This window comes from Tenrec ecaudatus, chromosome 4 (genome assembly GCF_050624435.1).
Source record: "Tenrec ecaudatus isolate mTenEca1 chromosome 4, mTenEca1.hap1, whole genome shotgun sequence".
Taxonomy (NCBI): Eukaryota; Metazoa; Chordata; class Mammalia; order Afrosoricida; family Tenrecidae; genus Tenrec; species Tenrec ecaudatus.
Genome location: NC_134533.1, coordinates 125756905 through 125770818, shown reverse-complemented (window position 1 = coordinate 125770818; position 13914 = coordinate 125756905). Strand labels below are relative to the sequence as shown.

Sequence of the window (13914 nt, the reverse complement as noted above, 5' to 3'; positions counted from 1 at the left end):
CTGCACCCTTGCCTGGCTCGTCTCCTCCCCGAGACCCTTCTGTAAGGGGATGTTCACTTGCCTATAGATGGGCTGTGGGTCCCCAATCTGCAATCCCCCTATTCACAATGATATGTTTTTTTTGTTCTTTGATGCCTGATACCTGATTCCTTCGACACATTGTGGTCACACAGGCTGGTGTGCTTCTTCCATGTGGACTTTGTTGCTTCTGAGCTACATGGCTGCTTGTTTATCTTCAAGCCTTTAACCTCCCTAGCAGTAATCCCGAGTGTGGCTTGGGGTAAATGTTAATTGCCAGAAGCAGTAATCCCGAGCCACACTCTGGATTACACTGCAGAGAAGTCCCTTAACAAAATTATTGACATAATTAGACCACCAGGGGGGTTAAAGTTTTTCATACCTGGAATGTATACTAGAGAGATTAAAATGACTAATTTCTTAAGAATTACAGGCCTACAATATAAAACAACAAATTTTATGCAAAACAATGTACCACTTTGGGTACAAAACTACTGACATAATTAGACTGCCAGGGAGGTTAAGACCCCAGATGATATATCTTTTGATAGCTGGGCACCATCAGCTATCTTAACATTTGCATATGCACTTGCTTTGTTTTGAGCAATCGTGTCAGGAAGGGTAAGCAACATGGAATGCCAATTTAATGGAACAAAGTGTTCTTGCATTGAGGAAGTACTTGAGTGGAGGCCCAATGTCCATCTGCTACCTTAATATTAAATTTATAAATATATGCACATAGATCTATTTCCCCATTATCATATATATATTAACATATATACATGTCTGTATTTAGACCTCTATAAATGTCCTTTGCCTCCCAGTTCTTTCTTCTATTTCCTTTGACTTTCCTCTTGCCCCACTATCATGTTAAGCCTTCATTTGGGTTTCAGTAATTCATCTCAGTTACATTGCCCTTGATCAATCCCTACCAGGCCTCTTACACCCTCCTTGCCATTGATTTTGGATCACTTGTTCCCTTGTGCCTGGGTTGGTTAACACCACTTCCTTTCCCCCATCTCCCCTTCTTCCATGTCCCCCTGGAACCACAGGTCCTGTTGTTTTCACCTCCAGATTGTTTATCCAGCCTATCTTATCTAGATAGACCTGCAGAGATAATAATATGCACAAAAGAACAAGACAGAACAAAGCGACAAATGACAACAAAAAAAACTAATGACAAAAAAAAAGCCTGTGAATAGCTCAAGGTCTGTTTGTTGACCTTTAGGAGTGTTTTCTGGTCAAGTCTGATGGGGTGCCACACCCTGGCCCCAAAGTTTATTTTTGGTATTCCCTTAGGACAGCCTTACTCTGATCCCCTTGCTGTTCTGTTGCGTGCTCTTAGTGTTTTCCCTCGTTGTGGTAGGATCAGATCGGTTGCAATTTTAACCTTTCGAAAGATAGTTTTGCCAGGTAAAGACTTCTTGGTTGAACACCATTTTCAACCTCATTTTCTTCTAGTTTCCATAGTTTCTATGGAGAACTCAGTGCTGAATCCAACTAAGGATTCCTTGTATGTGACATTTACTTCTCTCCTGCTTTCAAGATTCTTTAAACCAAAGTTCATGAAAGCGTGATTATCTCAGTATATTATCTCTCAGTAAACTGTCTTGAATGTGTAGACTCGTGTCATTCATCAAATATTCTTCAATATTCTTTCCCTTTTTCTTTTCATTCTCAATGAAATGCTTGCTTATTGTTGGTCTGCTTGATGCTTTTCAACAAGTCAATTTTCATTTCTTTTTGTTCTTCAGGTGTGTTCAATTTTCATTTCTTTTTGTTCTTCAGGTGTGTTCTTTTCAATTGTCCTACCTTCAAACTCACCAATTCTTTATTCTGCTAGCTCAAATCTTCTTTTCAATCCAACCAGTGATTTTTAAAAACTTAATGACTGTACAGTTATAAAATTTGTTTTTCTATGAAATATTTTATCTTTTATCTTTATTGCTTCACTCTTTGCATGCATTATTTTCCTGATTTCCATTAGTTTCTTTGTTCTTTGTGTTTTCATTAGCTCTCTGAGTATATTAATAATTTTTATGCTTTTGACTAGTAACTCCATTATATGGGATTCAGAATATTTCAATATTCATTTTGAATATTCAATATTCATTTAATTCTAAATATAAGACTTTCCCTCCTTCTAGGGTTTGTTTATTGTTGTTGTTATTGTTATTTTTTGCTTTTCTATAAATTTGTGAAGACTATAGTAGTCTATCTGTTTAGTGACTTCCAGTATTTTTGTAACCAGTCTCTTAAGATTTGTGTAGACACTTATGTCTTTGTAGCTTGTACCTGGCTAATGTTTTAACAAATATTCCCTTAAGCACAAAGTGGGTATGGGGTGAACGGAATCTCTCTCAATTTTTAAAAATGGCTTTGTATCAGAGCCCTTGATTAACAATTAGGCAGGACTTCACTGTACCTAAGGATAGCCCACCATGAAACTATAGGATCTTCTCAAGGTAACTTCTGATTATATGGATTGCTTTGGACAAGCAAGTGCCCTTTTCCATTTCTTCATACAAAGAGCGCTTTTGAAAGCCTTTGTCTAAAAGAAGCTCCTTAATTTTTTCATCAAGTCTTTATGTACCTATTCTATCCCCTAGAAGCAGGGACAGTCTTCTGGCATTACTCAAATGTCCCACCATTCTGTATGAGCTCCAAGACTGAGACTAAGACCTATCCTTAGCGTACCAGGAGTCCCATTCCACCACATATGACAGGTAAAAACAGTAATTTGCTAATATAGTCGGCTGTGTTCTAACAGTAAACACCAGGCTCCCTGTCTGGCAGGGAGGGCCACCACAACTTTAAGATGACCAAATAGAATTGGGAAGCAGGTAGGTAAAAATGTACCATAACTTCCCTATCATTTACACACACACACACACACACACATATATACAGACAGATATATATATAAACTTTTTACTTGGATCAACATACATTTACTTAGTTGTTGCAACCTTTTTAGTGATTTCCAATAGTCTGGCAAAGTTGAAAGTCAGTTTTTGGTTGCCTTCCACCATCCCCACCCTTTAGTATTTTGGGGGTGAAATGAGCACACAACTTTCTTAATCTTGATCCTCAAATCCTTTACTCTTCCAAGCACTTTGTGTATCATTATACTTGCTCACAGTCTTATTGTTGTTAACTATTTCATGTTCGTCAGTATGACTTTCATGAACATTAAGAAATTCTGATGTTTCGTAAGACCTACAAGTCTTTTATGTTGAGATGTACATGTAAGAAAAGTAGAAAGATCCTGTATATTCCTTACTCATCTCTCCCCAATGATACCACTATAAAACTATAGTACAATCAATATCACAACAAAGATATTGACACTGATACAATCTACCAATCTCATTCAAATTCTCCTTTTCCTGTTTTAAAAACTTATATTCTTATATTTATTTCTAAGCAATTTTATCACATGTGAAAATCCAAGTATCTATTATCATAATTAAGATCCAAAGCATCTCCAACACAGGGACTCTCAGGTTGCCCTTTTTATAGCCAACCCATCTACTCTTCTTTCCCATTCATAACCTCTACCAAATGCAGATTTATTCTTTGTTTATATAAGTTTGTCTTTTCAATAACTTTATACAGTATATATCCTTTGGGGGTTGACTTTTTTCTCAGTAGAAAGACCTAGCTTGGTAGTTAAATGCTCAGTGACTGAATGAAATGATAGAGATAAAATAAATAAATAAATAAATTTTAAAAAAAAGAAATGATAGAGATTAGAATCCTCCAGCTGCCCAGTAGAAACAAGTTATGCCACCTATTTCCATAAAGATATACAGCCTCTCCTACAGAGCCACTGCGAGTCAGAATGAAGTTTAAGACAGTATGTTTGGTTTTGTGTTTTGTATGATATCATTGTGCTATTCACACAAGTTGCAGAATCAATCATCTGCATGTATCAACAGTTTCATTATTGAGTAGTATTCCATGGTATGTATCACCAATTAGTTGAACTATTCATATGTTGAAAAACAACTGTTTTCTGGCTATGAATTTTATGTATAGGTTTTTGTATAACTCTAAAGTGTCCAGTTCTCAAGGTCAAAAGTAACTGCTAACTTTTTAAGCAATCTTAAATACTTTTATAATTATAATTTTCTAATATAAATACTTATATAAATTCTCATACTTCATAAGAAACTGCCAAGCTGTTTTCCAGAGTTGTTTTTCACATGGTCAAAGTATGTAATGTATGAGCAATCTAGTAAAACTTACAATTTTATTTCATGATCAAAACATATTCTGGTTTCAATGTGCTGTTGAGAATGATTGACAAAGACTGACAAGTTTGTGCCTGGATAAAGACAAATGTTAAGGAGAAAGATCAAATGATAGATGATAAATTAAGCCCTGAAATAATCTTTAAATCTTAAGCCAAAAAATTTCTTGAAGTCTTCATTAAATCAAATATTATATTAGCTTAAGTAGTAGAAAATGTCTACATTGAGAATTGTGCCCTTTTAAGAATTACTTATATGGGATAAATTTGACAGCCACAACTCAAAAGCAAAGAAAAACACATAAGGAGCAGTGAGTTATGCCAATGTGGGAAGACAAATGTAAGAAAAATGGGTAAGAATGTTTGCACAACTTAACTGTAATCAGTGACTGACACTGAATTATACATGTAGAAACTATTGAATAAATATGTTCGGTTGTATATATCGTATACTCGAGTATAAGCCGCTCCAAATATCTGCTGAGGCACCTAATTTTACCACAAAAACTGCGTTAAAAAAATGTGCTGAAAAACTCAGCTTATACTCAAGTATTTATAGTAATCTTATAAATAAAAACAAAAATATTTTTAAACAGTAATTTTATTGGAAGTAATTTGTTTTTCCCCTTTTGTAACGTGACATACAATTTCATTAGTTAAGAAATTTAAGTAATACTCAGAAAACAAGGACCTTCTGCATAATTAATCTTTGTGAGAAAAATAGGGAGGAAATGGTTGGCTTTGCCTTAACCCAACAGGGAATTTACTAAACATGTTAATGTGTGATCTGATTCTTTCAACATTTCCCCCATGTCTTCTTCATATTTTTACAACAAAGCAGTATTCCAAGGTATGGGTACACAATTTGAGTACTTCTCTCTTAAAAACTCATTGCTGTCAAGTCGATTCCAACCAAAATCAACTCTATAAAAGAAAATTGCTACTTCTTTCTCTCATGGTACAGCTGGTGGGTTTGAACTGCTGAACTTTCCATTAGTAACAAAGAACTTAACCAGGCTCTTCACTTTTTGGATGAATCGGCTGGTAAGCAAGACAGGCAGTGGTGGGAAAAACATCCAGCAGGCCGGATAAATGTCCTTGGCGGGCTGCATGTGGCCCACGGACCATAGTTTGAGGACCCCTGCTTAGCTTTGCTATTTCACACCATGGATTAGTAAGAGTAGCAGACTTAGTCATGCTTTGGGGCATAGAAATAGCATTATTAGTGCTGTTAAGACCTTTCAGGCTAGAGAGCCAATTTAAGAGCCCCATATTTATGATTTTATTTCTCTAGAAGCACTCCTGGTACCAAATATGTTAGACAGGGTCCTCTAGAGAAACAAAACCAGAATGCTAAAAATTTTCTCTATTTAGATAGATAGATACATAGATAGATAACATAAGAAATAAACAGTTAATTAAATGATAAAGCAGTAAAAATGGCTCAGTGCAACTCACTCCTGTGAAACAGTTTGAGACACTGGCAGTCTTTCAAGTCTTGAGGGCCACCAAGAACAATTCAGGCTATCTGGGCACAGGCAGCAAGGTAGGTTACCAACAGTCTGCCAGATGACAGGATCCAACAGTCCCCAGTTCAAGAGATGTAAATTCCAATTGTGCGGCAATGCAGGTCTTGAAGGAACCTCAAATTACAGCGACACAGTCTATGGGTTAGGTGTCCCACAGGTAGTGTAACTTGAAAATTGAGGCACAGAACAAGCAAGGCAGCTGCACACTGGTCTCATATTCTGTTACTTTTATTGTTTGGGGCTATCACAAATACTGATGCAAGGAATAATCTTATAAATACTTATATGAATATTTGTTCATATAAATGGAAACATCTGAGGACTAGACATTAGAAATAGATATGTCCCCTAAAATGTCATGCCTATTTTATATTTTGATAAATACTACCAGTCTGGCTTACAAAAACTCAATAAAACTCACTCTCATTGAGTTGATTCCAGCTCATACCAAGACTGTTAAGGACCAAGTAAAACTGTAACTCTTATAGAAAGCCTCATCTTCCTCTGGAGGAGCAGATAGTGATTCCAAACTGCTGATCTTGCAGGTTAGCAGTCCAATACATAAACCACTATGGAACCACAATTGCAAAGTCAAAAATTAAAACCACCAGCTGATCCATGAAAGAAAGAAAATTATTTCTACTCCATTAAAAGTTAGTGTCAAAAACTCAAAGGATAATTCCATTCTATCCTGTAGAGTTGTTGTAACTCTTTATGGGAATAGAAAGCCTCGTATTTTTCTCAAGGATCAGCTGGTAGTTTCAAATTGCTGACCTTATAGTTAACAGTCCAACACATACCCACTACACCATAGAAATAGGCATATTGTGGAATTTTCATTAACACGCAAATAAATAAACAAGTATTTACTAATGTACTATGGGAACACATACTTATTGTTTGAATTTGTATTTCACGAAGTACTAATAAAGTAAAGCAACTTTATCATATACAAGGGCAAGTCAAAAAAGATTATTGCTGCCTGCCCCACCCCCAGATCACACCGATGTACCCTGCCCCTGCCTCCACCCTCTGATTAGCCCTTGTGAGGACACCGCGGGCCTCCGCCCCCAAACTTAAAGGGCGTGCCCCCAACGACCACAGTCATCCCTAATCTCTCATCTCCAAGATGGCGGAGGCAGCTTAAACTTCATCTAACACAAGGAGTTCGTCCCACTGTCTCTGATTAGCCTTGAGGTCAGAGATCTGGGCTGCCCTGAGAATCTTCGGTAGTCATCAACATCTTGTAGTCATCAACATCTTGTAGTCATCAACATCTTGTAGTCATCAACATCTTGCCAAAGCAATCGCACAGCTCCCCAAGACTAAACATCATTACCAAATACAGGTACCCATAAGGAAGAAAACAATTAAAGGTGGGCAATACAGCCTACAGGAAGTTTGCGTGACCTTGAAAAGTGGAAGGTGAGCTAAGGACATGAGGTCAGTATCAGATGATGAATGAATACTTTAAAATACTGTCTGGCGGGTGCAGTTCAGCACTGATGAAACATATATCATTCCTCTAATTCTTTAATGCTTCCTCCTTCCCTACACCCCACTATCATGAGCCTAGCTCTACCGTACAAATCCGGCTAGACCAGAGCATGCACACTAGTACAGATAAGAGCTCTCAACACATGGAACCCAAAATATTAACCCCTCAGGAACACTAATTTAAGTAGTAATACCATGAGGGTAGGGGGAACGTGGGGGGAGAAAAGGGAAACTAATCACAATGATTGGCGTATATTCCCCCACCACCCAGGGTGAGGAACAACAGAAACATGGGTGAAGGGAGACAGGGGAGAGAGAAAAAAAAATTAACTGATACCAAGGGCTCAAGTAGAAAAAAAATGTTTTGAAAAGGATAATGGCAACATATGTACAAATATGCTTGATACATGGATGTATGGCTTGTTATAAAAGCTTTAAGAGCCCCCAATAAAATGATTTAAAAATTTTTTTTAAATCACTGCTATGTATCCAGTTCATAAAGGCACAAGTTTACTTCAAATAAGCTATGCTTAAACATGTCTCTACAATGGCTGCAGGTAACTTCTCAGTAATATACTTGTCTTAGTCTCTTTAAGGTGCCTTTAAAAAATAAAGGTCAAATAAAAACAGAAGCTTCCAAGGAAATTTTTCTGGACCTTTTAAATTCAAGGTAGAATGATATGTGACAATTTTGAAGATTTTCTAAAGTATAAACTTGATAGACTCTCTTGAAGGATACAAGTAGATCATGGGGGCTTAGCATCAAGAAGCTTTAAGAAAACTGAAAACTTCACGGGTGAAAAAAAAGACTGGGAAGTTTTGCTAAGAAATTTTTCTCCATCATGACACTGTACCTGCTCATTCAAGCACAGTACGGACTATCCTATGAAAATGACATTGGGAAAAAGTGTCCCATTCACTCTACAGCCCTGATCTTGTACCTTGTTAATTTTTATTACCCAAACTCAAAGAACACTGAAAAGGTTCATAATTTCATAAGTTTGTCAAGTATGCCCAAACTGCCAATTTTGGTATGGTATAAACTGAACATTAGAATTCTGTGGGAGATGGAGAGGTCTGAGGGGCTGGCCCCAATCCGAACTACGTGGATAGCTGCCCTCCCCACAGAATTTAATACAGATGACAGCACTGAAGCTGCAGCTCAGGGAGAAGGACATATCTGATCAGAACACAAGGGAGTAAATGAAAGGGGAGGAAGAGAGAGTGGAACACATCATGGTCCACCAAGCATTGAGGATGATATTCCCGCTCAGAGCAGCCAATCCACAGAGAACACTATATGGCCAACCCCATTATGAGACACAACATATCTTATTGACCCATAGCCCTAAAGGGGACAATACTGGAGACACAGTGTGGGAATTATGCCCGATTTGATCCCACCACACTGAGGCAAAACACTAAGGGCGTGCAACAGAACAGCAAGGGGAACAGAGTAACAAAGTCCCCAGGGAATATAAAAATAGACTTTGGGGCAAGGGCTTGGCACCCCATCAGACTCAACCGGAGTCAACACTCCTAAAGGCAAACAAACAGTCCTTGAACGAACTACAAGCTTTTCTTTTTTGGTTGTTGCTATGTTGTATGCTTTTTGTTTTGTTTTTGTCATTGGCTTTTTGCTGTTGTTGTTGTTTTGTGCCTTGGTTTTTTTGTCTTGTTTTTGTGCATGTTATTACATCTGTCTAAATAAGATAGGCTAGATGAACAATCTGGAGGAGAAAACAACGGGACTGACAGTTCCGGGGGGGACATGGGAGAGGGGAAGATAGGGGGAAAGGAAGTGGTATTAACAAACTCATGGACAAGGGAACAAGTGATCCAAATCAGTGGTGAGGAAGGTGTAGGAGGCCTATTAGGGCATGATCAAGGGTAATGTAACGGAGGAATGACTGTAACCCAAATGAAGGCTGAAGGAAATAGAGGAAAGAGCTAGGAGGCAAAGGGCATTTATACAGGTCTAAATAAAGGCATGTACATATGTAAATATGTTTATATATGAGGATGGGGAAATAGATTTATGTGCAAATGTTTATAGGTGTAGTATTATGGACATTGGGCCTCTGCTAAAGTGCTCCCTCAATGCAAGAATACTTTGTTCTATTAAACTAGCATTCCATGATGCTCACCTTCCCGACACAATCACTGAAGACAAAGCGGGTGCATAAGCAAATGTGGTAAAGAAAGCTGATGGAGTCCAGCTATCAAAAGATATAGTGTCTGGAGTCTTAAAGGCTTGAAAGTAAACAAGCAGCCATACTAGCTCAGAAACAAACAAAGCCTACATGGAAGAAACACACCAGCCTGTGTGATCACGAGGTGTCGAAGGGATGAGATATCAAGTATGAAAGAACAAAAAAATCTTACCATAGTGAATGAGAGGGGAGTGCGGAGTGGAGACCCAAAGCCCATTTGTAGGCCACTGGATATCCCTTTACAGAAGGGTCTTGGGGAGGAAATGAACCAGTCAGGGTGTGATATAGCAATGATGAAAAATACAACTTTCCTCTAGTTCCTAAATGCTTCCTCCCTACCCACTATCTTGATCCCAATTCTACCTTACAAATCAGGCTAGACCAGAGGATGTACACTGGTACAGATAGGAATTGGAAACACAGGGAATCCAAGGCGGATGACCCTTCAGAACCAGTGGTGAGAGTGGCGATACTGGGAAGGTGGGGTAGAGAGGGGGAACCTATTACAAGGATCTACGTATAACCTTCTCCCTGGGGAATGGACAACAGAAAAGTGGGTGAAGGGAGATGTCGGACAGTGTAAGATATGACAAAATAATAATTTTTAAATTATCAAGGGTTCATGAGGGAGGGGGAAAAATGAGGAGCTGATGCCAGGGGATTCCGTGGAGAGCAAATGTTTTGTGAATGAGGAGGGTAACGAATGTACAAATGTGCTTTATACAACTGATATATGTATGGATTGTGATGAGTGGCATAAGCCCCCAATAAAATGATTTTTTTAAAAAGAATTCTGTGGGAGAAGGGATAGAGTGGAAACACCATCTTCAAGATAGACCTAGATAAAGTGTAGATTGAGTAACAGTAGCTTAATATTTTTTGTTTAATAAAGGCATCTATGATTTTGTAGAAATACATTTTGACATGCCTTCATATTCCACAGTATGTATCTTTCTTCTTTTGAAATGTTCTATTTTTCTATTGCACATGCTTTACATTTTACAATGAAGGAGGAAAACACAATTACCTTCAAATTATACAGTTGAGTACACTATGGGGAAAAAAATCAAAATAATGCACACAAATCTTTCCTCCTGCTAAGTTAAGGAAAAGAGAAGTCACTTACCCAGGTCACCAAAATGAGCAGCTTCCAGGTGGCTTGGTTGTTTCTTAAGTGTTGCTGTCCTGCTACTCGAAAAGGAATCCATGTTGGCAGAAATGGCACTGATTGCAACATGACTTGGTCCTGCAGCCTCTAGCAAGGCGTGGTTTTTAGTGCTTTTTTGTGGGGAATGTACAGATACTAAAGATGAAATTTTAGAAAAAAATTATTAAGAATTAAACACAGAGAGCCTAAGAGAAGTTTACAATTATTTTTTAGTTGCTCTTTCTGAAACAAACATTTAGTAAAGACCCAATAGCAAATACAGTCTCCTTCCTTTACTCTTCTATTGCCAAGGATCTCTGGTCTTCTCATTCACTGTTTGAAAGCACATATATTCTCAAATCTTCAATTATTACTAGAGCAATTGTTTTCAGACTTTTTAAAACTTTTATAAGCTCTTTCATTTCAATTGAGACCCTGCTTTGTCTGTAAAATAGATAAAACTAGAGTAACTGTGACTGAATTCCGGAAAATTCTTCACCTATTCCCTTAATGTGGACCCTCTCCACACAGCTCCTCGGGCATATTTACATGTAAATAAAACATGGGTGGGAACAAGTGACTTGTGTCTTGGGCCCTATTCTTTGACTAGGACTTTGTCCTGTAACTCAATTTATTACTAGGCATTCTCACTTTGATTTTATCATGAAGCCCACTTTGTCCAAATATCAAATTTATCAGATCTTCCTAAATCCCTTCTCAGTTTCCTGTTTTTCTTAAATCAATCAGGTTCCAAAGTTCATATTTTTATCCCAATTTTTTCACTATACTTGCTTACTTGCCAAGATATGTTAACTTTTCTCTCATTTAAATGCCTACTTACCATTTTACTTTCAAAAACACATCCTCAACACAAATCTTTCTGTATCACAGCAAAATACACTTTCCTAATCTCTATCCTACTCAACTCTTCCACACTGACTTCAACATCCTGATCAAAAGCCTAAACTGGGACCTAATCACACAAGTCTTTCTGGTCTTTCTCAATGCCATCTCATCAATTCTGATTAATAGCAACCCTGTGTGGGTTCATAGGACAGAAGAGGACAGAGTAGAAGGGTCTTTGTGGTCCTAAGACTCTTCATAAACTGATCTAAATTTATTTATAAATATTTCCCATTACATGTTTGAAGGGCCTGGCGTCAAATATAAACACACAGAAATATGAATGTGGACTGAAGGGGGCGGGGGGAGAACTTATTTTATTCAAATTCTTATTTTTCTACTTTTATGTATCATCCATGATGTCTTCCCTAAATTTCAGAAATAATTTGCTGAACTTAAATTTTTCTGAACCCCTTGTAATATAAGAAACACTTACTTTAGCCAGGTTTTGAGGATTTACTATCTTAAAACCATGTAATAGCTACCAATGAAGTATGTACAATATGAGGCACTATACTATACGTTATTTTTCCTTGATATAGTGCTTCATTCATCTCTCACAACTCTGCAAAACCAACACTTTCTCCTTTTTTTTGGTACGTTCTCATTTTAGAGATGAGGAAACAAATGGAAATAAGTTAATATTTTGCACTGTGTCAATGAGCTAGTGAATGATAGAGCCAAAATTTCAACCTAGGTCTTCTAGGCTCTAAGAACCAGGGCTATGGACCAGTTTAAAACAATTTACTAATTGTTGTAAACAAAGGATGTATACATGCTGCATAGCAACCAAATCTGTCCCCCATGGTATCTTGATTCATGTAGGAAATAAACAGATGTGCCGAAGATGTCAGCCAATCTTCAGGGTCCTGCAAATAATTCAATCTTGTGCATTTGTTTTAAGTGCTGTCGAGTCGATGCTGAGTCTTACTGACCCTATACACAACAGCACACTGCCTCCCACCCCTATCTTGTGTTATCCTCACAAGTGTTCTTATGTTTGAGCCCATCAATGAAGCCACTGTATTCTGCATTAGGATCCTGACACTTTCAGGCGAAAGGGCTGTTACAGGGTTTGGAGAGCAACTCATATTCAAAGCTGCGAAGTTGCCTGCTAAATGTGAGTAGGGGTCCAGCTTTTCTTTTTCTTTTTTTTTTGGTCCAGCTTTTTCTTTCTTCTTCAAATCAAAACACTACAGCTGCTATATAACACATACAGTGTTTGTTTACAACAGCAATTACTGAACTTTTTCTACCGAATTGAACATCTGCTAAAATTCATTTTCTTATCTTTGACTATAAATTCAGATTCTAGAACTACTGTGCAGAAAATACATGTAAAATGAATGTCTTAAAAATACCTCCCATCGAGCAAATGGTTTGAGAATGATGAGGGCAATGAATGTACAAATGTGCTTTACACAATTTTTGTATGTATGGATTGTGATAAGAGTTGTATGAGCCCCTAATAAAACAAATTTAAAAATACCGCCCCATCTAATATACTAAAACTAACAAAACGTTTCCAAGTTTAGTTCTCCACCAGGAACACAATTAGGCAAGCAAATAAGTAATTTTCATTCTTAATATCTCCTTCTTTCTCACGCTTCTTAATAACAAATTCCAATCCATTTTACTTCCTGAATTAATTTTAATTCCATCCAAATCTCCTTATTTCAATCACTATTAATGTAGTACAGGTCACCCTTGCACTTATCTTTTAACGATCTTTCCCCACTAACAGTGTGAAAATTTAATGTGAGCAGAATTGAAGACTTTTTTGTCCAACTACATCCAGTTTTGCCTATTGCTTAAAATAGAGTGGGTTCTCAAGAAATGATAGCTATTATTATTATTTTGCTACTGCTCAGTCTATAAAATTTACTTTCCAGCCAGACTACAAATTTACTTGTTACGTTAAAAGTCACGTTAAAGAGCACTACAGAGTATATACTTTCCTAAATAGAGTACAATCACAAAAATATTTTAGACTGGTAGAGACTATAAATTAGCTAGAGCAGCCTCCTCATTCTCCAAATGAACAATCTAAGGAAAGTTGCGTCACTTCCCATAGTCATACTATTAGTGGCAAAATTTAGAGTGAAAGCCTGTTATTTAATTGCCCAAGAAACCAAAAGGCCTCTATTACACCAGATCTTGCTTAATCAATGCCAATCAGATTAATATGCTTAATGAATGCAGAATACAACAGGATATAAATGATCAGAAGTAAGTAGGAAGGTCCTTTTTTCCAAAATCTTCCCAATCTTTTAATGTTTTAAACAGTCTCTTTCAATAAATTAACAGTAGAGTTAAAACACAATGTTAGCCACAAATAAACATTTTTTTAAA

General features: G+C 37.2%; 1 protein-coding gene across 3 annotated transcripts in view; it reads right to left on the bottom strand.

Moving 5' to 3' along the window:
* The window catches only part of AKAP10 (A-kinase anchoring protein 10), a 223565-nt gene that overhangs the window by 190813 nt on the left and 18838 nt on the right, over nt 1-13914 (bottom strand). For all 3 annotated transcript variants that reach the window (XM_075546762.1, XM_075546764.1, XM_075546763.1), the window contains exon 3: nt 10639-10815. In XM_075546762.1, coding sequence (XP_075402877.1) covers nt 10639-10815 — 177 coding nt within the window. The remainder of the gene's footprint in view (nt 1-10638; nt 10816-13914) is intronic.